This window comes from Gallus gallus, chromosome 17 (genome assembly GCF_016699485.2).
Source record: "Gallus gallus isolate bGalGal1 chromosome 17, bGalGal1.mat.broiler.GRCg7b, whole genome shotgun sequence".
Taxonomy (NCBI): domain Eukaryota; kingdom Metazoa; phylum Chordata; class Aves; order Galliformes; family Phasianidae; genus Gallus; species Gallus gallus.
The window spans coordinates 6,976,079-7,000,032 of record NC_052548.1 but is presented as its reverse complement, the minus strand read 5'-3'; the positions used below and the strand labels follow the sequence as shown (position 1 = coordinate 7,000,032).

Below are 23,954 nucleotides of genomic sequence, written 5' to 3'. Positions count from 1 at the left end.
TTGGTCCTTTTGAAGTACAGACATTCAGAAATCACTGAAGCCGGGGGTCTAACATCTTAAATCTTGTTTGTATTTTGCTGTTTTTAATAATGCATTGCACAAAATCAAGTTGCAAAATACCTGGAGGTCTCCAGCACTATAGAGTAGGATGATTTCCTTTGAAGGACTGCAGATGTATGGTTATCCAGCTTCCCATATAAAGGTCCTTATTAAAAGCAGAATGCTAATTTTGCTTAAATTGAGTGCTTTATTGCAGAAGTCCGTGTTGCAAGTCATAAAGGGCTATTCTGAAGAATTAAAAGAAGAAAAAAAACACCAAAAAATCTTGTAATTTACAGTTTCTAGCTATCTTATAATATTGTTTCAGCTGGAGAAACTGGTCAGTGAAGCTTCTTCAGGAGGAGCTCACTCATGTTTTTAGCTGCCTTCCTTACCTCTGCCTGGCTGCACCCCTTGGACTTATTGGGTTTGCATAAGTTGCACGTTGGAGACATTTCATTGAAGGAGAACATCTTTTCTTTATTCCAAGTAGTTTGTTTGCTACAGTGGCAAAGCTCAACCATAGTGCTGCAACCTCTGGCATGCTGGTAGGCAATTGGAAGGGGATTTCTGTAGCTGATTCCAGCCCTTCATTCTACCACTTAGTTTTCAAGTACCTTCACATTTCTTATTTAAGCACCTGAGCATCCCCTGTCAGTGAGGCTGCATGCTGTTCTTTATCCTGACATAGCTGCTGCCTGAGCCCCCAACACAAAAGATTTAGTCTGGGGCTTTAGAAAATAATAAGCTCAGCACAACAACAGTGTCTTCAGTTCAGAGTTCTGGGGGATTTTAAAGGAGCACTGCAGCACCAGGGAAAATACAAATGGAATCCTTATTCAGCCTTGTTTTAATGGCAGCTCCTCCCTGCTACAGATTGTTTGCCCTGTGCAAGGAGAATCCTTTTCACAAAGAAGAATTTAGGTTTTCTGTCCAATGTTGGTCCAGTGCATGTCTTACTTCTTGAGACTTCAATGAAGTCCACAAAGTGAATGCACAGAGTGAACATATCAAGTGGAGTGACTCCACTTCTGTACTATTGGCTGTGACTGTCTCTGTACCAACTACTACCTTGGACTAAGGCTTACCTGAAATTGCTGCTCTTTTATTGCTGTGTGTGTCTTTATTCTGTTGTTTAGATGCAGGATGTGATGTAATCATTCCATCCTGCTTTTGGGGATGCTTTTATGTGTACAGGTTGTAGTTGCGCATCCAATGAAATGCCAGTTTATTTCCACTGAATTATATTTATTTCAGGCAGCACTGTCATCTGAAATCAGCACTTCAGAACGCCTGGACATTTTAATAGGCATTTGTAGCATAAAATGTTTATGTCTTCAGAAGAGGTAAAGAAGGCAGTGCGGTCTGTAGCCCCAGATTATGATTAACTCTTTGAAGCTCAGAGCCTGTCGGCTGTGCAGTGTCACTTTGATGTTAACCAATAAGTATGAGTATGTAACTACTTAATAAATTCTAAAACACTCAAAAAAAAAAATAATAAAAAAACTGGGAAGAGGAGGAGTGCCTTTTGTAGAGGCTTTGCACAGTGCAGATGATTTTATTGGCAGTGAGGATGCAGATGCTGAAGTTTTGACCAATTCCTTGGAAGTGCCAGATTTGCTATCTCTGCATGGTAAAAAGCCAAAGGCTTGCAAGCAGTATTGAAATGAGGGGATGTTGATGCAGTCATTCATCAGCAGAACTTCAGTGTTTTTGGAAGAAAAGTGTGGGATGAACACAATTTGAGGCTGAAATCTAGTGCTAATTAAAACAGCGCTTTCAGCAAAAGTATGAATCCAAAGACAATAGAATAAAAGACATAGGGAAGACAAAGCATTAAGACCGACAGGGAAATATATTGATGCTTTTCCTCCTGTTTTATCAAGTATGTGAATGTCTGAACTTGTTCTTCAATTCCCTAGCCCTGGGAGGAGAGACCTAAGGAAAAGCAAGGTCGTGTCTGCGGAGCGCTGCCCACCAATGGCTTATTGACCAGCGGAGGCACTGGCACTGTGCATCCCAATGCAATGCAAATAAGATCAGTTGCATGCAAGAGGCTTTTAACAGAAGTGTGAGCTCATTAGTTTCACGGTTTAGTTGGATCAGGGAGATCAGGAAAGGATGGAATAACTTTTGTAGTGGATTTTAAAAAAGAATGAAATGGGGGTAAGCTCTTGTTCCCTTAATGGATAGATATTTGTTGTTTAAACAATCTCATAAACTGGAAAGTGTTGGGGGGATACATGTTTAAAATAATAGAACAAAGTGTCCTAATTAAGTTGTAAAGTGGAGCAAAAGCACAACATCTAGCTTTCTTATTAATTGAAAAGCCTGTAGCCCGGTTCAACAAGAGGAAAACCAATGAGTAAATAAATTGGAGACTCTGCTCTTTTGGTTTATTGATGCTGTTATGGCCAAGCTGAGAATTCAGCTATTCTAAAATGATCAAACATTGTTTGGGGAAAAAAAAGAATTTCCAAACCAGCCTCATTATCTGAGACAGCTTAAAAATAACAATTAAGGTAGTGTAATTTCTCTTTTGCTTACTTTAGTGTGCAGAGATGAAACTGTGGGAGTGTCCTGGCTGCCTGCTCATTGCTCGTTTCAAAAGAACAGCCAGGGTTTTATCATAACAGACAAATCCCTTGTTAGCTGCAAGGGAGAAATAATATAATGATGGGGGGCAAAGTACCATGCAACTTAAAAGGGAGCAAATGTGCATGTATTTGCTAGTATTGCAGTGAAAATTCTTTTGATAAGTGTCTGTCAGGCACTTCTATAAAACCCAATTGCTTCAAGAGATTCAAAGTTTGTCTTGTGTGTGTGTGTGTGTATATATATTAAAAAGTTAGGTTTTTTCTCACGTATGTGTGTGGTTTGTATCTAAATATGTGAAGGTCTGAAAGAAATGTCACTACACAGAATGCAATCACAAAAGTCATTTTTCTGATTTCATCTTTTAAATCAGACCAAATGGCGCTTAGAAGGCTTTGAGTAATGCTGATATATAAATGGGTTGTGTTTGGGAGTCTACGTGGTCAGTGCTTCAGGTTGTTATGACCCACCCACCCTCCTAATTTCTGCACCTTTACTTGGCCTTGTAAGTTAGCAGAGTGCAATGGCTTGGTTGGTCAGCAGTCAGTGTAGGTGAAGTTTGCAACCCATGAATTATGTAAGCAAAGACCTTTAGGCCCCGCGTGATTCTAATGATGAAGCTTTAACTTCAAAAGTTTTGAGTTAACTCTCTATATATGTATGTACTTTCATAACATACACTGTAAAGTAACCCTATACACCAAAACGTATGTACTCCATCAAGATGATGTCAGTTTGTTCTGCTGGAGTGATGAGACCTGAATGCATCGTTCTGCTTTGAGCCCCTTGCAGGCTGCAGCCTGAGTGCTGCCAACTCCAGATCTTAAACATGAGTTGCAGAAGGCAGTGCTGCCTTCCAAGGAAATAGAGATGTTCTTCTCTTGGTTTCTTTGTTTTGTTTTGATTCTTGTAGGCAGTGGATTGCATTGCTTCTGGTGTGAAAAGAGCTGCTGGGACAGAATGAGGAGAAGGTACAGCATGATGAACTTATAAAATATATCAGTGCTTATGAAACTCTATCCAATCTGTATTTCTCTAGTAAGCCTTTTCTCTTTAAATAGCTCACGTTAAAAATAAAGGCGTGTTGAGTGAATGAAGGAATTGCAGCGGTGAGAAGACACTCCAAAGTGCTGTCTTTTGTTGAGATGTGTTTACTTTGGTCATGAAGATTGAGCAACATTCCTGTATGAATTCAGGTTTCACGTTCTCAAATACTCTGAAAACATACATTTTGGCAGCTATAAAACATTAGTGAGAATCATTTCTTTTTGAAAACACCATGTGGTTGTTAACATAGGAAAAAAAAATTAGTGAATCTCCCAAATCAGGAAAATTAAAAATAATCCATGTTCTGTCTTATCTACCATCAGATAAAGCTTTTCCATGTACTGAAGTTGTATTTCCAGTAGTTCTCCAACAGCCTTGAGAATGAGAGCCTCTCTTGGTTTTAAGATGTGGGATTTGCACATTTGAATCCACAGTTTTAAGGAAAATATCAGCTCTCGTGGCACTGTTCGAGTTGGCACTGATGGGTATCCTGGCTGCTAACTGCTGGATATTGATTTTCTCGTCGTTGGTTTTTAGTTTTCCGAAATAGATTTTGTTTCATTTGTATGTATTGAGGGAAAAAGGATCAATGTTGCTGAAATTTTAGAGGTGTATTTCATAAGGAAGAAAAGAGTTAAGCTTCTTGTTAACCAGCTGGAATTTCCAACAGCTGAGAGGTGCATGGAGGCATTCATTACAGAATGAAGCCTCTGAATGATAGGGAAATTCCTTAGTGGCTGACCAACAAATGGCTTGCCATACACCTAGTGCTGCACCAATACTCAAGTTTACTAAGTGTTCAGCTGTGTTACAGACAGAGCTCTTGCTGTTTACCAGTCTGCTTGTTTAAATGAACACGGTAGTCAAAAGCAGATGGGAGGTCATTGGGAACACAGCAGCAGAAGGCTTTTGTGCCCATCCGCAGACACCATGCTGCGGTCCCCAGCTGGGTCCCGGGCTCTCAGAGACATGCAGTTCACCTGCCTGGATTTCTGATGCTGCTTTGGCTTCTTGCTTGACTGCTGCTTTCAGTCTTATTTCTCCTGCTCAGAACAAACGATTAAGAAAGGATTTCCCCATCTTTTCAGTTAACACCCCTCTGCCCCCAAAAAGGAATGTGTTCTGTGCAGTGCTGCGTGTGGTGCTTTAATAATAAATAAAGCTGGACAGGACCGCCTGTCAGTTTTATTAACTTTGACCTTTTCTCCCATTATAAGGATGGTTTGGTAAATATTTAATGGGCCATTATAGATTTTGACAGTTGGATCTGCATTCCTGGAAGCGAAGGTAGATTATGTACAAATACTTATAATTAATAAAAATAGCTTAACCACTGGGAGCAAGCCTTCAAGGACAGAATTGTTTCTTAGGATCTATTTATTTTTACTTCCTACTTTCCTTGTGTCTGCCCACTAAATGTCAGGCTAGCCAGTTAGGTTATGAAACGTTTTCAAAAGGTTACATTTAAAATTCATTTATGATTAACACCTGTGATTACCTCTGTCTTGGAACAAGTGGCCGAATGATGTTATTTACTTGAGGTATCTGTCAATGTCATTCTGTGCATGAACTGATGGCGTCAACAGCACAAAATGGCTGAAGGAGAGCAGCTCGCTGTAGGATACAAGGGGGGAAAGGTGTGCTCCTGGAGTCAGAGGGTCTTCTGCCAGAGCTGCCTTTCCCTTTAATTCCCGACATATTGCACTCCCTGCAAATTCTGGGAGTGAAGATTGAAAACTAAGCCCCTGACACTTTGAAACATTGCTTTTGGAACGATTACTGTCCATTGCTCTCATTGATTTTTTCATTTCAGAAATCTGTAGAAGAACAAATCTGAGCAAAATCCATGGGGCTCAGAGGAGCTGTTAGGGCAGTGCTCAGTGCTTGGTGCCATGCCACTGCTCACACCATGTGCCAGGGAAGTCAGGACCGTGTCAAGAGGCCCTCCATTTTCTCCAGGTGTTGCCATTTGGATCTGATTGGCTGGCTGGCTTTGCTCATGTTAACAGCCACCTTCAAGTAGATCTCTTTACTAAGCTTTGCGTCCCATGGATTTGGTCAGTACCCTGCAGAATAGCTGTGCCTAAAGCTGCTTTATGTTCTGACTGTTGTAAGTCATCATTTCCTAACTGTACAGCTTTTTGTATACTGATCATGGGATCAGTGTGGGTAACTTGTTAAGCAGTTCACCCGTATCAGAACAAATCTACAGATGCTTTAATGAAAATGTCAATGTAGGGACTGGCTGAAAAAGGGAATTGTGTTTTTGTCTCATACTGAATCTTGAGCATTTTTCCCCTTCCCCTTCAAAAAGGAGAGCCAGGGGCTTGAGCTGAAAGCGTCTCGAGGTGAACTTGGAACCTGTTGCACTGGGAGCTGATTTCAGGACAGGCACAGCACTGTGACTGTTCTCAATCTGTGAGCAGTGGGAGTGCACTGAAACTTGTAAATTCACACATGTCCTTCATAAATTGTCTTTTACTGACAAGTAAAATAAAAGGTTAGAGAAGAAAGCTACTGATATGGATCTTTCCGCTGTAACACTACCAAGACATGCTACTTGATATTTTAAAGGCTGGATTTTTCTTTAGAGTGACAGAAGCTTCTTTGTGAATGCTGTGTTTTAAGGAAAAAAGGATGAGCATTATTGTAAAAAGAAAAGTTTATGCAGTGAAAAAGTCACACCTTTCTTCCTGTTACCTTCTTTCGGAAAGTAAGGATGCTCGATCCCTTGAGAGAAGAGCAGTCTTAATGTTAAAATGCAACTCCAAGTTTCAGGAGAGTTAGGACTTTCTCAAGTCTTTGATACATCATCTTACTTTCCCAATGGCATAGTTTCCTTGTAATATCTATTTCACAGCAGACTTTTATACGCTTTTGTTCGTATCATCTTCTATCCAAGCAATACATGAAATAGCATACATTAGCTTACTGGCTGGCTGTACTTTTAATCAAGTGATACAGATAGTAGAAGTCTGACACAGAGCACTGCAGTGGTTTGTGTTTTAATGTATGTTTTTTCCTTCCCCAGCTGCAGTACCATGCCGGGCTAGCATCTGGCCTTTTGAATCAGCAGTCTTTGAAACGCTCGGCCAACCAGATGGGGGTATCTGCAAAACGCAGACCGAAAGCCCAGCCAACAACTCTCGTCTTACCTCCTCAGTAAGTAATGGAATCTTGTGAATATTTTGAAGAGTTTGCACAGTGGGGTGGGGATTATTTTGGATTTTTAATAAAATAAATACACTACGAAGTCAATAGTCATAAAAACTTTGTGCTTGTGTTTTTGTTTCATGCCAAGTGAACTATTCTTGTTGGGTGGTTGGGATATTCAATGGAAGCAATCTTTTGTTTCCCCTCCTGGAAGAGGAAGCGCTCTGATAACAGAAAAGTTGCAAGGATTCTTGTTAGTAGTAGCAGGTCATAGAAATTTTTGCAACACAGAATTGTCATTGAGGAATGACGTTCCCTTGATTAGTATGACTTGGAGCTTCAAGAAGGACTTCTCTGAAGGTCCTGAAAGGCAGAAGCCAAGCCTTTTTTGGTGTGAGTACTTTCTTGACAAATATCTGTTCTGAGTCCATCTGTTCACCATATGTTAATTTTGCATTGGATCTAGACCTCTTTTACAGGTGACAAGCAATTACGAGGACACTTAGAAACTGTTTGAGGACATGGAGTATCAACACTTCAGGCAGTCTGTGTGCTGATGCCAAAAACAGAGAGGCTAACAACTAAGCTTATGAATTAATAAACTGCTTAAAATATTTAGTTACATATAAGAAAGTGATTATTATGTAGAAAATGAAATGCTAAGCAATTATTCATTGTACTGAGCATCTTTGTGGAAGCCGTGTGCTTTTTTCATAGAACAAGAGTCACTGATGTATAAACACCATGCTACTAAAAATGTCACGGTTGTAATAATAACAGTCCCTCTTGTCACCAGACTCCACGGGCCCAAGCTCATGAAGGAAGCACAAGAAGTTTAGATTTGTTTTCTATATGACCTGAGAATAGGTGGCAGTAAGCAGGACATTCCCCACGTATATTAACTTTAAAGGATTGCTAATGCAAGAATCCATACAGTGTTCGATTGCGGTAGTGAGGCATCGCTCAAAGAAAAGTGGCTAGGACAGCAGCTGTAACAGAGCCACCAGTTTGAAAAGCAGATGCTTTTTGTAGTGTATTTGTGGAAAAACGCAGGTATGTTATGATGGACTTTGGCTCAGTGTTTTTTTTTTCTTTTTCTTTGTTGGACCATTGAGTTTTGAGCTGAAAATTGATGTTGTCAACTGACGTCAATAAAGCTGAGCACTATCATGCTAGCTGTAATGATTTGTATTCAGAGGCCTTAAAATCATGGCTTCTCCAGTTACTAGCATTGCTTTAGTCACAGAGAAAGAGCTGTTGTAACATCTTTTCATAGAAGAGGCTGTACCTGTATATTCTGCGTCAAATGGAAGGGAAAAAACATTGCAGCAGTATAAATCTTTACTCAGAGTGTGCAATATACAAATTAACCTAACAGTACTGATGTCTTTTTTTATCTGCAGGTGATTATTCCTTTTCATTTAATGATACTTTTATGTAAAATTTGCAGATAGGTACCGTGTTAAAATTTAATTACAAAGTTTAGCTAGTCTTGGAATTATATTCTGATATTTTATTACCGCTTCCAGCACTATTCACAGTCAAAACACGTTTGTACTGTGCTGGCTCTTTATCCTCTTTATTTTTTCCTCTCTGACTTCTTTGCCCTTTCAGATTTTGTTACTTGCTATCTTGGTGTGTTTTAAGAAGAGAATAATGGTTATATTAAATGAAATCAAATACCTGTTGAGCTCGATGTCGCCTATCCAATACAAGGCAGAGGCAGGTTATTAAAAGACATAAAAATAGACTTTTGAAAAGTGTGTTTAGAAAAAAAAAAAAAGGTGTGTCAAATGGAATTTTAATATCTTGATTTTTGTTGCGGTTTCATGCAAATAATGATGAATAATTCTGTTGTTTTCATTCTTCAGTCTCTTTAAGTGCAAAGGAGGAAAACATCCAGGTGCAAAATCATGCATCTCCTTGAAAGGACATTTTAGGAAAAAGACTCTTTTAGTTTCAATACAAATTTTCCAGTGGCACTTCAGAGATTTTTAAAATATTATTTTTATTTATTTATTTTAGATTTATTGATTAGTTGGGAAAGGAGTAACTATTCTTTGTCTTTTTTTTTTCTGCTTTGATTTATGTTATGAAAATAAAGTTCTGTGGCAGGTCTTTGGGCTGAGTAACAGTGTGACGAGTCAAGCATATATTACATATTGCTCAGAACAACTATGTTACCTACTGCTTTTCTTAAACCTGAGCAAGAACAACTGCTTATGTGCCAAACTGTTATTTTAGGATATCAAACCAGAGCAAGCAGTGGCACTGCAGTGATCCTTTTCAGCCTGCAAAGGGATGCAGAAAACACTCTTGATCGGGACTTTATATAGATACTGATTTGGACAAAAAATCTTCTAAAATATTTATTTTAATGCTTACTTTGATATTAAAATTATAATTTGAGTTGCAGGTAGCATTGTTGAATCTTTATTAATTTCCCCGTGTTTTAAAGGAACTTTTGCAGTTGTTATCCATATGTTATATTCTTAATAGCAATGCTCAGCATTTCATCCTACCTTCTGCTCTCGGAAGGAGCTGGAGAAGGGGTTTAATGGCCAAGCTGTTGCTTGGTAGTCCCACTCATTTGTCCCTTGCTGGCCTTAGCCTTTTGGTTTGCCCTGGTTGGGAAGTGAGAAGTTTTAGACTGACAATAGTAGCTATCAGAAGCTTCAGCAACAATTTTTAATTAAAAAAAAAATGTTTTCTAAAATGGAAAACTTCTGTCTTATGCAAGCAGTGTCAGTAAAATTTTCATTTTCTCCCTGTTTTTATTATCATAGGGCTCCTAAGGATGCTGAATAGAGACAGAGAACTTGGCATGTCAGGTGGCATCTCTCACCTGATTTCACTGTATCTCAGTTTTGGAGGGAGGCCTTTTGGTGTTCATTTGCTTTTCGGTTTTGGTTTTCACCGACTCTGGAAGTGCAGAATACAAGCTTGATATGTGTCTCATTTCTAGCCAAGCATATCTTTATGGGAAAGTGACTAACTGCTGGCTGCTTTCTCTGCTTGCTTTGTCCCTCCTTCTGTCTTCTATTAACAAGACATCTCCCTGTACTTGCTAATAGATGCGTTCCCTCACATGCTTCTCATCTGGCTGCTGCTTCCTTCCTTCTGTTAAAGAATCTCAGAGCAGCGTTTGCTGAAGTGCTGAAAGCTGTCAGCTCCTTCCATGTGACCAGGAAAGTGTACTCGTGCAATGCTTCTGAAAATCAGAATGACTTATTTTGTTTATGCTTTTCAATGTTATTAGTAATAAGAAGGCTGTTAGGTTTAGATTTTTTTTGTTGGTTTTTTTTTCCATCCTTGTGAAACAAAGTCATTGACTTATTTAGTTTACTTGCATTATTTTGTTTGCCACCGCATCTCTGAAGCGAATTGTGATGTTGGCTTCCAGACCCCCAGAGCTGAGTGCTGTGCCCTAGGTGGGCTGGCAGGGCTGGGAGCTGTGAGCCCAGGGGTCCCAACCAGCCACGAGACCCAGCAGGCTCTGCTGCAGCACCGTGCTGCTGAGAAATGGTAGCAGGAGCCACTGTGAGATGGCAAGGCAGAAAGAAAAGAGGAAGCACAGGATTGACTTCATATTCATGCAGCTGTATTCCTTGGCACACACAGGAGGGTCAGTTAGTATTAATGGGAATTTTTAGGGGTCTCAGCTGAAAACCCTTGGACTTGGATAGCTCTGTGGCACGGGGCTTGCTCAGTGCTCCCAAATGAACCATCTGTCTTCTCTGCCTGGAAGGAAATTGCCAGAACAAGAACTTGCTCACCACTGTAAGCACTGAGACTCTTGCTCTTTATGGTGCTTTTTAGGGTCGTTTGTTGTGACATTTGTAGTTTTGCAGAAATAAGCAGGCTATAAACAATAAGGAATGGGGAGTCTGGTTCTGGTTTGACAACTTCAGGCTCAATAGATACAAAGGCTTGAGTAAAAATGAGTCCAATTTTGTATTTTTGGGTTCCTCAACTTGTCTTGTAAATCTCTTGTGCTCTGATGTATTCCCTAACCTGACAAAGAAAACATTTTAATAGATGGAGGAAAAATCTTTGTGAATTTAAGCTGTGTTGCTAGGAGCAGACCAGCAAAATTACTTTTTCTTTATTAAGAAATAAAAAAACAAAGATGTGCTGCCTATAATACTGCTGTAGATAAATGAGGAACAAAAAGCTATGAAGATGATTTTTCTTTCAGAAGAGAATAAGGACTTGAGGATAGGAGTGCTGGGTGGAGACTCGAGAGAGCTGCTTTTTTTTAAGTGGGCATGAGACCATTTTGTTGTGCTGTATGAGTGCCATGTAACAAAACTCTGTTCCAACGCCATGTTCCAACATTCCCAGAATGCAGAGCTATAAGCACTTCTTCCATCTATCTGTCTGTTTAAGTGACTGGTTTATAATAAATCTGCTGTCAGAATTGCTTCCTTAGTTTATTGTACAAAACTTCCATCATCTCATCTGCTTTCTTTTTCTAGAGGAGAAAGTGGTATTGACAAGAAGTGCACACTTGTCTCCATGCTTTGGAGTTACTTTACCAAAAGCAGCTCTTCAGTGAGCAGTCTCCTTTAAGAGCTTTTTACTGGGTCAGCAGACACATGTTCATCTGGATTTGGAAAATAAATTCACACATATCTCAATCTTTGTTTGTGGAGCTTGGTTCAATACCAGCATTGTCAAAGCGTTGATGTTTTTTCATCGTGCTTCTGCCCTAACAGATTTAAGGGTTCTGTCATACAAGCAGTATTACAGAGTTCTATTGGACACAGCAGCTGAGTGTTGAGGAAGAAATTCAATTTAAAATAATTACACAGTAATAAAAACAAAAATGCTGTTTTAAACAGCTGAAAGGTATGTGTGTATATGTGTGTCTAAACGATATACCCAGACATTAGATGTGCCAGAATAAATTATTTGGAACTGGTATAAATTACCGTTTCTATATTAAGTAGAATCCTGATGAGCCCTTTGCCAAGAGTTTGGGAAGAAAAAGGTTTTCTTCAGCATGTTGTTTTATAAACAGCATCTAATTACTTCCTAGGATCAGGATTTTCATTATGAAAGAGGCAGATGATATTCAAGATAATGGCAAAGCATGCTTCAGCCAAGAAACGTGCGTTGTTGCTTTAAGAGCATATGTTTGGATTGTGTTTATGCAGTGTGACCTCGCTGTGTTAGAGGTCTGAAATCCCAGCCAGGAATTCATACCTTGAAGCCAAGGTGCGCTCAGCAGCTGTGACACCCAGCATCTATACCGTGGGGCTGTGGTTATTTGACATGCAGGTGTTGTTCCTGGGGTCTCATTGAGTACTCTGTGCTGTAATCCAACATGTGGGGTCGTTCTTAAAAGTATTCAAGAGTGAAAGAGCAGAGTGTGTGGCTGTGGGTTCCTTTTGGAGAAAAGCCATCAGAAGTTCTTTGTGCAGTTCTAAAATTCCCCTTTCCCCCTACTGGCAGAGCTGTATTAAGTATCAATATTCATTAAATGCCGCAGAGATGATATTGTAATAAAGCAATAATCCTCAGGCCCACATCTGTACTTCTTTTAGAAGAGCCGAGGTTGAGGATATAATTAAAGATTAAAACTCTATTTGCATTCTGGAACACAGAGATATCTTTCTGTACATGATGGGGAATTGTATTAATAAGGAAGAGATCAGTTTCCAATAAGTTTCAATACTCGGGGCTCACTAAATATCCCTGTTCATGTTTAAGTTTCTCACGGTATTCCTTTAGCTTGACTTTGCGAGGCAATGCAACAGGAACTGCAAAAGAACGTGTTGCTGAAATGTGTGACCCTTTTGCTCTGCAAATTAATCCCTTTTTATATGAAGAAAAAGATTAAAAGTTTGTTCCTTATGCTGTAAGACAGTAATGTTTACATGAATAGGTTTAATTACTTTGTAGCCGCGTGCCACATAGACCCAATGTTAATTTCAGTATTTGGTATCTTGTGCACGGTTTGGGTCACATCTGTGTTGTTTTTGTTTTCGGGGAATCGATGAATGCCTTTCCTGCAGATGTGTGATGCAGTTCATTTTGGGGGGTCAGTGCTTCATTGCTTGATCCATATAGCAGTGGAGGGGTGTGTGGTGATGCTGCTGCTCCTTGTTATGCATTCCTTCAGAGTCTTTCAAAGGAATGCAAATAGCGTGCATGTAGTATTACGTTTCTTCGAAGGAAGACTGCAGAGTAGCACAAACCTGCTGAAACTGCCACCTACAGCACTACTTCAGAGCATAACAGAGTCCCCAGGCGTTTTGGTGGTGGTTTTCTTTTTTTTTTTGAACCACGTAGAATATAACAAAATGAAATGAGCAAACAGGAAATCACTGTTTTGACAACTTTGTTACAGGGAGATAAGTGCTGAGAAACAGATCACAATGATTTTCAACAGCTATTGAAAATACGCTGGTTTCAATTTATTTTAAGATACGGCCATGTTGTGTTTTGTTTTGGATTTTTCTTCACGTTTCTTCTCTGCCTACCAACCAGAGATGACAGCAATTGCTTTGAGACAGGTTGTTCTAGGGAAGTGGGACTGGATGCTGTTAAAGAAGTGATAAACCTTTCTTTCAGGGATTCAGTGAAACCCCTGGGTAATTCTAGTTCCTTCAAATAGAATCTTAGAATGGCTTGGGTTGGAAGGGACCTCCCAGATGATCAAGTTCCAATCCCCTGCCACAGTGAGCATTAATGTTTTATTCCAAGGCACAGAAGGAAAAGTGACAATTGCAGTCTTTTTCTTCTTGGCCATTTTTCCCCACTGCTGATAGCTAAGAAACGTGCCGGTCCCTATAAGGTCGTTGTCACCACAGTGGTAGAGGTACTGACTTAAGTTACCTTTAAACCAAATGGTGGTTTGTAACAGTTCAAAGCTAATCTGACTCTTCACAGGGTCCAAAGCAGGGACATCCACATCCCAAAGCTGAGAAACATCTGCCATGATTCAACCCCTGTTGTATTAAAGGGGAAAATTCCAAAGTCATAGCATATCATTAAACTTCATTGAACTGAGTTTAATCTAGAGAACAGCTGTACATACAGGTGTCAAGTTATTATCTCTGCTTTACAGACATAGCACGAGATGGCTAACTAGTCCTCATCACAGGAGTGAAAGACCCCTGTTGGCAGTAGATGAGGGGCTCACAGAGCTCGGCAGGCACACAGGGGTGGGGGCCAAAGCTGTCTGCTGTTTCTTTCTGTGCATTGTATTTAAGTGCTGGGGGTTGGGTGGAACAATCTGCTACGAAATGAAATAGCAGTCTGTCACTTTTAGTTGTGTAGTATTTACTGGTTAGCTCTCCGTGTAATTTAACTGGAAAAATAATATCAAAAGTGTTGTTTTGATTCATGAGGAGTTGAAGTAGACAACACCAATGAGGTCACATCCAGTTACTTATTGGGACCGTAGCATCCATCAGTCCTTCCTATTTGTAGCCAATAATACTTCACCAAGCTGTGCTTCAAAAAAAGGGAGAAGGGGATAGTCCAGGTGAGCTTTTCATTTCAGTGGAAGTTCTAAAATAAAGCTCTGATAATGTTTTCTCTTCTTTGTACTCACTGCTTTGTATTCACTGTTCAGCCACTGACAAGCTTTGACACCATGCATGTGTTTTGTAATGTGCTGAGATAGCAAAGATACTGAAGGAAGGAGGATGATGTAGCTGTATTCTTCTCCTTCTGTCTTTGGTCTGCAGGGTTCTTGAGGTCAGCTGTCTGTTGTTTCTGTGCTTTATTAAGGATGTATGTGATTTCTGTAGTTAGGGGCAGTTTTGAATACTGGATCAACAGAGATTTAATGAGCATCTGAAAACTGAGGGAGGAAAAAGGGTGATCTGATTTTGTAGTTCATAGATGCTAAAAGTGTGACGTAGCAGTCTGTCCTACAGCAGGTACCTTCTGGGACTCAGAGCCACTTCTGCCTCTCAGACTTCTAGGTTTTTGTATGTCATGTTCTAGTATAATATAAGTTTGACAATCTCTTTTACTCTGTAAACCTGATCCAACTCTATTAAACTAGCACTCAGACAGCAGCAGAAACCTTCTTCCAGTGCAATATATTTGGGATTTGCATTTATGTTTATTTGGGCCCCAGCTGGAGCTGTATGACTTGAGGACTTGGGTAAGATCTGAACCAGAGCCTTGTACTGCTGGTGGGAGGGAGCAGTTCTTCAGCACACTGCTGTGGTTCTCAGCACATTTGGGCCCAGTGTGTGCTATGGGGGATGTGGTGGGGTGGGGTCCTTCCCTGCTTTGTCTTCTCTGCAGGTCCTGCAGTTGTCAGTGTGGTGGCACTGCTCTGAGCAGCCCCTGTGTGCCACTGCTCAGCTACAACACCTCTTTGTTACAGAACAACTTCTGCATGGCTCCATTCCAGTGCTGGGTGCTTGGGAACTCAGTGCTGAGTCGATACCTTTGCTGTTCTATGCAACTTTAGAAAGATGACTCCTTCAAAAATATTTAAGCTTGATCTAATCTCCTAATATCTTGATGTATCTGGCAGCAGGAGGCTCTGTAATAATCTTCTTTATTTTGTTATACCCGATCAATGCCATTTTTTTGGCTGTAGTTATATGCTGAATTTCATTTCATTCCGATAAGTACCATACAGCTGCCTGTTTTCTTACAAAGTAATTATAAAAAAGCAGCAGGCATTGATCGACACAGATTGCCCAAAGAAAAGATTTTAACTAAAACCAACTGTTCCTTGTGATATTCATTAGCAGGATAATAATTTCTACCCATGCAAGTACAGGAGGCAGAGGTCCTGGGTGTTGCTTTAGCCGCAGTAAATTACTGAGATGTGCGTTAGTGGTGGTGTAAAATTTTACAATGCCTTTTAACACCGAGGGAAAAAGCCATGCGATTTATTCACTTTTCAGCAAATACTCCGTCCATCCACTGTGGATAAAGAGGGCGTGTAATTAGGATTTCATCATTTCTTCACAGTGTGAAGAGCTTCTCTTGCCATTTGCTGCGAGCTCTTAAGGACTGATAGCCTCAGCTCGTGTGTCCTGGTCAGGAGCAGCTCCGTGAATGCTTTTCTTGATGGCATCAGCCCACAGAGGCCTTGGGCTCATTGCTGTTGGTGTTTTGGTGTCACGTTCCACAAACTAATCCCACAAATAGTGTTGCTCTGGGTGCGATGCGCAGCCTCGTGCGAATGAGCACAGTGATTTGAAGCAATTCCCATCTACTTTGCTGGAGATTGACTGGAATGCTTCGTAGTTGGGAGTGATAAAAGCCGTATCTCGTTAGAAACCTGGGGCTGTGCACCATCCTTGATGCATGTGTTCGTTTTCCAGGATGTGCACAGATCCAAGGCAGTGTGTAGCCCTCAGTGAATGTTAGTTTTACTGGGAATTGTGGTTCTGTGCTAAAACAGCACATTTCTGACTCTTTGATGTATGTTTGCCTTAAAGGTAATGTTTGTGTGAGAACAGCGCCGTTAGAAGGTGGCAATTAATTAAAAGTTTTTCTGCAGCCCCAACCATTACAAGATGCCCTTGCAACCTTTGGAGCAGAATGCTGGGATTGCCCTGTAGGGAATCCCTGTACATTCAGTAGATGGAAAGCTCAGGATGAAGATGTTAATGTGTAATGAAAGACCACAAGTACTAGTTTAACTGCTTGTGTCTGTGTCAAAAAACAGAGCATTCTATCAGTGGTTGGACTAATTAGACAGTGAAGAACAAGCTAGATAAGAGAGGAAATTTGTGTGAGCTTAATAATGATATCAAAGCTGTTGCCAAAGCTGTGATTTTATCATGTGATTGCTTTAACCCCCTTTCTTGGCTGGACTGTTTGATGTGGGGAGCACTGGAGGCTGCTTTGCTGCAGCAGGCAGTCAAGTGGAAAAGAATAAATGAAACCAGCCGCTTGCCAAAGTCAGAGAGTGTTTCCATATTCATTGGTTGTATATTCCACTGTCAAAGATGACAAGCAAAAAGAGTAGAGCTCTAATAAGGTGGGAGGAGAAGGTCTCTGTTTTGATGGCTTAGCAAAAACGGCGTTATTGCATAACTGTAATGTGGTGCGATGCGAACATGTTGTGAATGTATTTATTACTTACGTCACTTCTGTGCCTCCTCATGATTCCAAGCAACCTTCAGCTATTTGAGGGAGAAATTAGACAGCTGTTCTATGAGGGCAATAAAAGTGCTTTCAAATGCGATGCGTGCTGGTAGGGAGAAGGAATAAGAAGACAGGAATGTCTTACCTAAGAATGAAGGCAACGAGGGGTTACCTGTATCTTTGACAGTAACTCAGAAAGAGTGAGTCTCCTAAGCAATGGGTATAGGTGGGAGCTCAGCAGGAGACTGAAGTCAGTTTTACCTGGGGAGAGAAGTGGCTGTCCCCATCCCTGGGGATCTGGTGGGCACAGCACTGGGTTTGATGCTGGTCAACTGACCTGGTATCTGAGATGGAGAGAGAAGAAGGTCTACCTAGAAAGGACACACAGTAGGAGAACTGCTTAGCTGTGTTCTCTTGGTGTTAAAAATAACTGTTATTACTTTTTAATTTCACTTTAGGGCATTCTCTGAGTATTCATGTGTTTACAAGGAACCCTATGGACGGGCTAAATGGAAAAAGCTTGGGTAGCAGATTTTAGCTGATCACGTCACGTCGTGACATTATCCTCTAAACATCACCTTCATTTGTAATAGTTTTAAGTATTTTGGTGCAATCACTTTGCTTGTCCCATTTGTCCAATTGCTGGTAGAAAAAAATAACATGCAGCTATTAGAAGTTTCACGGGGTGAAGTTAACATGGTTTTCATTCTTTTCCAGATGCTGCCCTGCTGTTATTTGTGTTCCTAATGGTGCTTCCTCTTTGATATAGATTTTTACCTAACAAAATCTTAGCACTGTTTTTGTGATGTCAGTGATATTATTCATGAGTATGTGTATGTTATTTCAAAAAGAAGTGTTAGTAACATAACACGCATCTCTAATTGGACACGTGCTTCGTTGTTTTAGGTTTATTTTCCATGCTTCTTATCTTTGCATGGGTAACACAGGTCATAAAACACTGGACAAGGAAGGCTCTGTTAACATGAGCAGTAGACTCAGCTCTGTCTTTTTTTTCCTGTGACTTTTATTTTGTTCTTACAAATTTTATTTTAGCAAATGAAGTAATACTTTGGTGTAGAGACCACGACTAAAACAGGAAATTACTCATTTAACCATTGCTGTTTGCCTGCACACCTTGAAGGAAGTGAGAATTACATTCTGTATTTGATTACTGTGCTCTGCTATTGCCTGTAGTGCTTTGTTTCCATCCCTCACAAAATATAATTGTGGGATAGTGGTCAGCCTTTTCATTCTCAACCATGTATGTTGAAAAGCACTTGAAGATGCAGAGGTTCCTGGATAAGTTATTGCAGAGCAAATTGCTATTTTGTTGAGTTGCTGTGTGCCTCAGTTTCCCCTCTTGAACTGTATGAATTGTATCTTCTGGGAACGGTGGGAGTGCTGAGAGCAACTCAAGTCACATTTGCACAAAGCTGGGATAAGAGGAGGCATTAACTACAAGGCAGGTGCTTGCATGTAGGGTGGGAGGCTGGACTGTTGTCTTTATTGTCAGTTGTTCACGCCCAGTTGATTTCTTATCAGACTCAGAGTCCAGGAGTGACGTGTTGTGAGGAATGAATGACCGAATCATTCCTATGTGTGAGGCCTAATGGGAAGCTCTTAACTATCCGCTGTCAGTATTCATTCTGAGAAATGCACGCTGATGTATTTTTCTGTATCCTTTGTGTTCTTGCCTTAAGGTGTTCATTTCAGTGATGCAAGACAAAGCACAGACGCATGAAATAATTACACAGCAAGCTTGGCTGGAGCCTGTCAGTCTGTGTCAAGCTCCCCGGTTGCCTTCAATCTCATAATTGCTGAGCTCTTTTGCTGATTGTTACATTTAATGTTTGGTGCTAAAATCAAATGCGCTGTAGAAGTCGCAAAGAATACCTTACTGTTTTGATGTAATTTAAGTCAAAATTTTATAGCTCTGTCCAAAGTTGTGCTGTGAAACTTAGCTTCCCTCAAGCCAAAAGCAAGCTTTTCTACTTGCCTTTTACATGCAGATCCTTCTGTTTCATTTTGGCTTTGGGATTTTGACAGTTTCTCAGCAAAGATGATGCTTTTGCTCATGACACATTTGTGCCTTGTAGACAGGTCTTATAAAAAGAGCTTTTTGTGGAGGACTGAAAGACAAATCCAACTTAGATCTAATTTTGGGACTCATCGGCTACATAGCAGACGCATAATTTGAAGAGTCATGGTCATAGCTAACAGTACTTTACCATCATTATAAATAATAGCTAAGTTTGAGCATTCATTGCTTTTTAACTTTTCTATGATTCAGTCTTAAAACTAAGTTTGAAAAAAGAAAAGGAAAGAAATTACTAGGCTTGTTAGGCAGATGTTGCTGAGCTGTAGTGTTGGCAAGTAATCTGTCAATTTGCAAATTTGGGAAATAATTCCCAGATGATTGTCATTAATCTGATGTTTCAGGTGCTAAGCACCCATCTGGGGGTGACATTCCTCATCAAAGCGTGCTTCTGCAGAAGGCATAGCAGATTTCAGAGATGACTGTGTTGTCTGAGGTTTTGATTGGCATTTCAAAGGTCCTTCTGAAAGCAGGAATGGGAGTCAGTGCTTCCTGCATGCTTTGGTGGGTGAACCTCAGCAATGAGGTCTTCTCTCACACGCAAAACCTGCGTAGATAGTTGACTTTGCCTTCAAACCCTTAAGAAGTATTTAATTTCCATCTCCTGAATGTGAAGGATGGGATACTCGGAAAACTTTAGCTCTGGTTTGAGCTTAGAGCCTCTCGAGAGCTGTCATTGAGCACTGATGCAGCGTGGCACGTGGGGATGGAAAAGTGGTCCTTGAGTGCCTTGTGATACTGTGAAATAGATATATGCAAACACATTTAAACTAAAGTTGATGTTTTAGGGATTTTTTAAGCCGTTGGAAAGAGCGAAATAAGTGCTATTTTGTTTTCCCTTATTTTCTGTCTTTATTTTGTGCTGCTTATGAGCTGCGGTTTACATAAAAGTCTGTTTTCCATCTAATGGGACGGGTTGCAGGCAGGCAGAGCAGCAAACCTTGCAACAGTGCAGCTGAGGACGTAACTGTAACCACAGTCCACTTGTTTCCAGTCCAGCCTTTGTCAGCTTTCCCATCCCCGTGGTTCCTTTTCAGAGGTGCTGTGTGATCTTTGTCTCATTGTGCGTTTTGCCAAGCAGTTATGCAGTACCATCAGTGCCTTGTGTACTTTTGTCTCTTAAAAATATCCATGGAGTGTCATTAAGAATGTCTGACTTATTGTAATTGCATTTCATTTGTACTTGGAATTGGCAGAAAGCTTTATGATTGTAAGTACACAAGAAGTGAGAAATAGTTAAATGATGAAACAGAAGTCAAACACAGAAATACATGTCAGTGCACTGAATAGTGAATGCAAAGTGGGAATGAATGGAGAGGGATTTTGGAATATCTGCCAGTTCATTGATGTTCAGAAACGTCACTGCTTCTGCAGGACATTGGCTACAACTGGTTGACTCTCAGTAGCTCCGTGTTAGCTAATTAATCATGTAATTTGCTGTCATGTTACTAGGCGAACCTGTATTGTGCTAGCAGCATGAATTTGAGATAATAGTTTCCAAATGATTGAAGTATCTGTAATAGCTCTGGCCCTCATCGCTGGCTTCAGCTTTTGCCCCTTTGACTAAAGCTTCCTCGTAATGAAAGTTCTGCCTCCTCATACAGGAAGTTTTCAAGTCTATGTGTTGATGGAACTGATTCCTGTTCACTTCTTTAGATAGCACATTTTTAATTAAAACACTATAGTAACATATTGGTATATGTTATTCAGGCCTTTAGTATCAAATGATGTAACTTCTGCTCTGTGATGAACCAATTGGTTCTTAACTGGGTTTGGTTTTTGTTTATGCTCTTTTAGATTCTTTCCTAAAAAACAGAGCTCTCTGCTCGGTGGGTTTGACAGGAGGTTTTGTAATTACAAGGTGTGTAAGTTGGGCAGTGCAACTGTGTAATGAGAACAGCCATGGCAAAATGAAGGAAAACATGAATTATGTTTAAAACAAAGAAAACAAAAGTACCCTTGCTTTAAAATACATTATCATTTATCTCCATATTTAACATTATGTCTGTGTGCTGGAAGTGTCTTTAGTCAGTGTAAAAACTCTAATTAAATCTTCTGCTGATTGAGATTCACGGCTGACCCTCTCTTCACTGGAGCATCTTATTAGAATAATAAACCACTCCCCGCTGGGAGACGCTGCCATTGACAGACAGGCGAGACACTGGCTGCTGATTAGAAAAGGTTGATCGGGCTCATATTGTCTTCAGAGTCTGCAAGAAACCCTTTATTGGCCCAGCTGCAGCAGCACTCTGCGGTGCCGTGTGGTTGGGGCTGGCTCGCTTTGCTCCCCCACTTGCATTGCAGTGGGCAGCCTGTGAGTATGGGCTGGTGGTGCTCAGAGGCTGTGCTTTTGCTCATCAGTGCCTGTTTGCTGTTAAAAACTATGTAGCAACTTGGAATCGCTTTCTTGTGGGTAATCAACTTGACATTCCTTAACAAAACTCACTTTTTGTAGTGTTTTGAGATCTATATTCTTTAATGCATACTCAGAATGGAGAAATCTATCTAGCAGCAAAGCTAGGCAGATTTAATGCTCATGTATTTTTTTGAAGGAGATTGTCATTCCTTGTTTGTTTGTTTTTACTTAGGATGTTTTCTCTATTAGTATACTTAAAATATAGCACTTCTCCATGCTAGCACAGGACACAGTGGTTCTAAAGGAGGTATTTTCCTGCAGATACGTCCAGCGTGAGCACTGATGTATGTTTGCTTTTTCGGGAGGCTGTGCAGGTAAGGCAGAGGGATGCAGAAGCCTTGTTTCTGACAGCACAGCCTTGGCTCCAGGCCCAGCTGAGCCTCATCCCTGCCCTGCCTTTTGAGCACAGCGGAGCAGCACAGGCAGACCATGGGCTCCAGCATTAAGAAAGCAGCTGTGACCGTCAGGCCATTCTGATCTCTGTGGTTGCACGCTGATCCTTGTGTGGGAGGGGAAATAACCTCACATGAGGAGGAACCTGATTACAGGAGTGGGAAGGTAGCCAAAAAGGCATAGTGTGATTGCAGAGAGTTGCTTTGCTGCTGTATCTGGGCTGGATTTGGTGAGCCCAGGGGTTACTGCTACTGTAATCCGTTCCCTTTAGCAGCCTCTGTTGTTTACTTCTGCGAGTGGTGGTGGAATTAAGGGGAATTTCATTTTCCTGAGTACTTAAGGGAATTAGTTCCCCTCCTTGCTGACTTTCAGTGAGCCCTGTAAAAATCCCAACCTGAGGAAACCTGCTTGGTTAAGAAGTCACATTGGAGTAAAAGGCGATGAAAGATGTGGGCTTTAGAAAACAGGATTCTGAAGGGCTTCTTTCCTTAAGTGTCTGTATGGTAGACTCCTGAATGTATAATACCTAATTATATAATACTTATTATATGCAGTTTTTGTACCAGAGGGGTCGAAAGATGCCCTTGAAGGAGTCGTGTGATAAACCTTGGAGTTTTAAGAGAGATTTTCCATTTCTGTTGGAGTGCAGAAAGATTGAAATACTTGGTCACAGCCTAATCTCAAAGAGAAAAATCAGGATTAATCAAGAAAACTCAGAAAATAGGTGATCATAAACCTTGCAAGAGATACTTGGTAAAAGTTTGTATAACAGATTGGTTGCACTGGGTTGCACATGTCGTTGTTTGGTACAATATTACATAGTTTTATTCCCTCCCCCCCCCCCCACCCACCCAAAATGGGGGCCTATTTATGAGCCACCAAACTTAATTTTAAACTCCTCTTGTGTTCAAGGATTTCTCATGTTTAACTTGACTTTTGAAAACCTAACAGGTTTTGCTGTGTGTGCACACAGATGTGTGTCTTTTCTAGAGTCTTTGCTTCCTACTACTCCCGTTATGTGCTCCAAAATCCTGTCCTGCAGGAATAGTGTAATTCTAAAGCAGGAACTGAGCAGTGCAATAATGTGTCACTGTGGGGACTTCAGTGAAATTGCAGAAGCCGGATTTTTAATGTCTTCATGTCTGTGATTTTGTTTTGCTTTGCTTCTTCTCTTGACTAATGCGCTCCTTCAGGCATTCTGTTCATCTCAGTATCCTTAGATGTTTGCACCACGACGAGCTGTAGAAATCTGCTTCCACAGTACAGCTGGAGTCCAGTAGGGGTTCTGAGGTAATAGTAAAAGCTGAGTATCTTCACACCAATAGCTTCTTGGAAGTCACAAAATGCTGGATAAGGTAAAGCAGATAACCATGCAGTGCACCTACAGGTGCTCAGGAGCGTAGCTGCAGCTCTGACACACGTGCATGTGCCTGCATCAGGTGCTGACATGGCAGAGACATTAAGTTACTCTCTTCGTAGCCAAAACTGAAGGAAACATATGGTAAGGATGAGAAAATCTACTGGAACAGGTTGTCAGAGTACTGAGCCATTCTGAATTTAGAGAATGTTTTAAGACCACGGAGTGCTGCCTGCGTGCCATCAGGATCTGATTTAAGTAGGGGGTACTTCGTTTGAAGCAGAAAAGACATCAGAGCTTTGGTAACTAAACCAGTACAAACAAAAGCTGTCCTAAGGAGTGCTCTGCTCTGCTCTCCTGCTCTGATACTGTTAGACATTCCTCAGAGGGTTGTATCCTTAATGCTCCCTGCTTCCCACCCTGTGCAATTTTGTAGCCTTCTCTAAATTCAGGGGTTGATACACGTAACATAAGTGACCGCTGAGATCTTCCAGCAGCGCTGTCAGTGTGATCAAGTACAGTGCATAGGAAGGTCTAACTGTGCAAAATATACTGTGTTTTCTACCCATCAATCAATGAGCTCAGAAGTAAAATCACACTAGTTGTGATAGGTATGGAATACATGATAGGTATCATGCATTATCTGTTGCTTTTCATAAAAGCAGGTAAGTACTGTCATTTCCCCTCTGTTGAGGGAGATATAAAGCACAAAGAGAGAAAGTGAGAAGATTGTGCTATTGAAATAATTCTTCAGTAACTGAGCTGAAAATAATGTATTATAA

General features: G+C 40.7%; 1 protein-coding gene across 2 annotated transcripts in view; it reads left to right on the top strand.

The window, feature by feature from the left end:
- MED27 (mediator complex subunit 27) overlaps positions 1-23,954 on the top strand; it is an 80,878-nt gene that overhangs the window by 22,440 nt on the left and 34,484 nt on the right. For both annotated transcript variants that reach the window (XM_025156065.3, NM_001277275.2), the window contains exon 3: positions 6,713-6,843. In XM_025156065.3, coding sequence (XP_025011833.1) covers positions 6,713-6,843 — 131 coding nt within the window. The remainder of the gene's footprint in view (positions 1-6,712; positions 6,844-23,954) is intronic.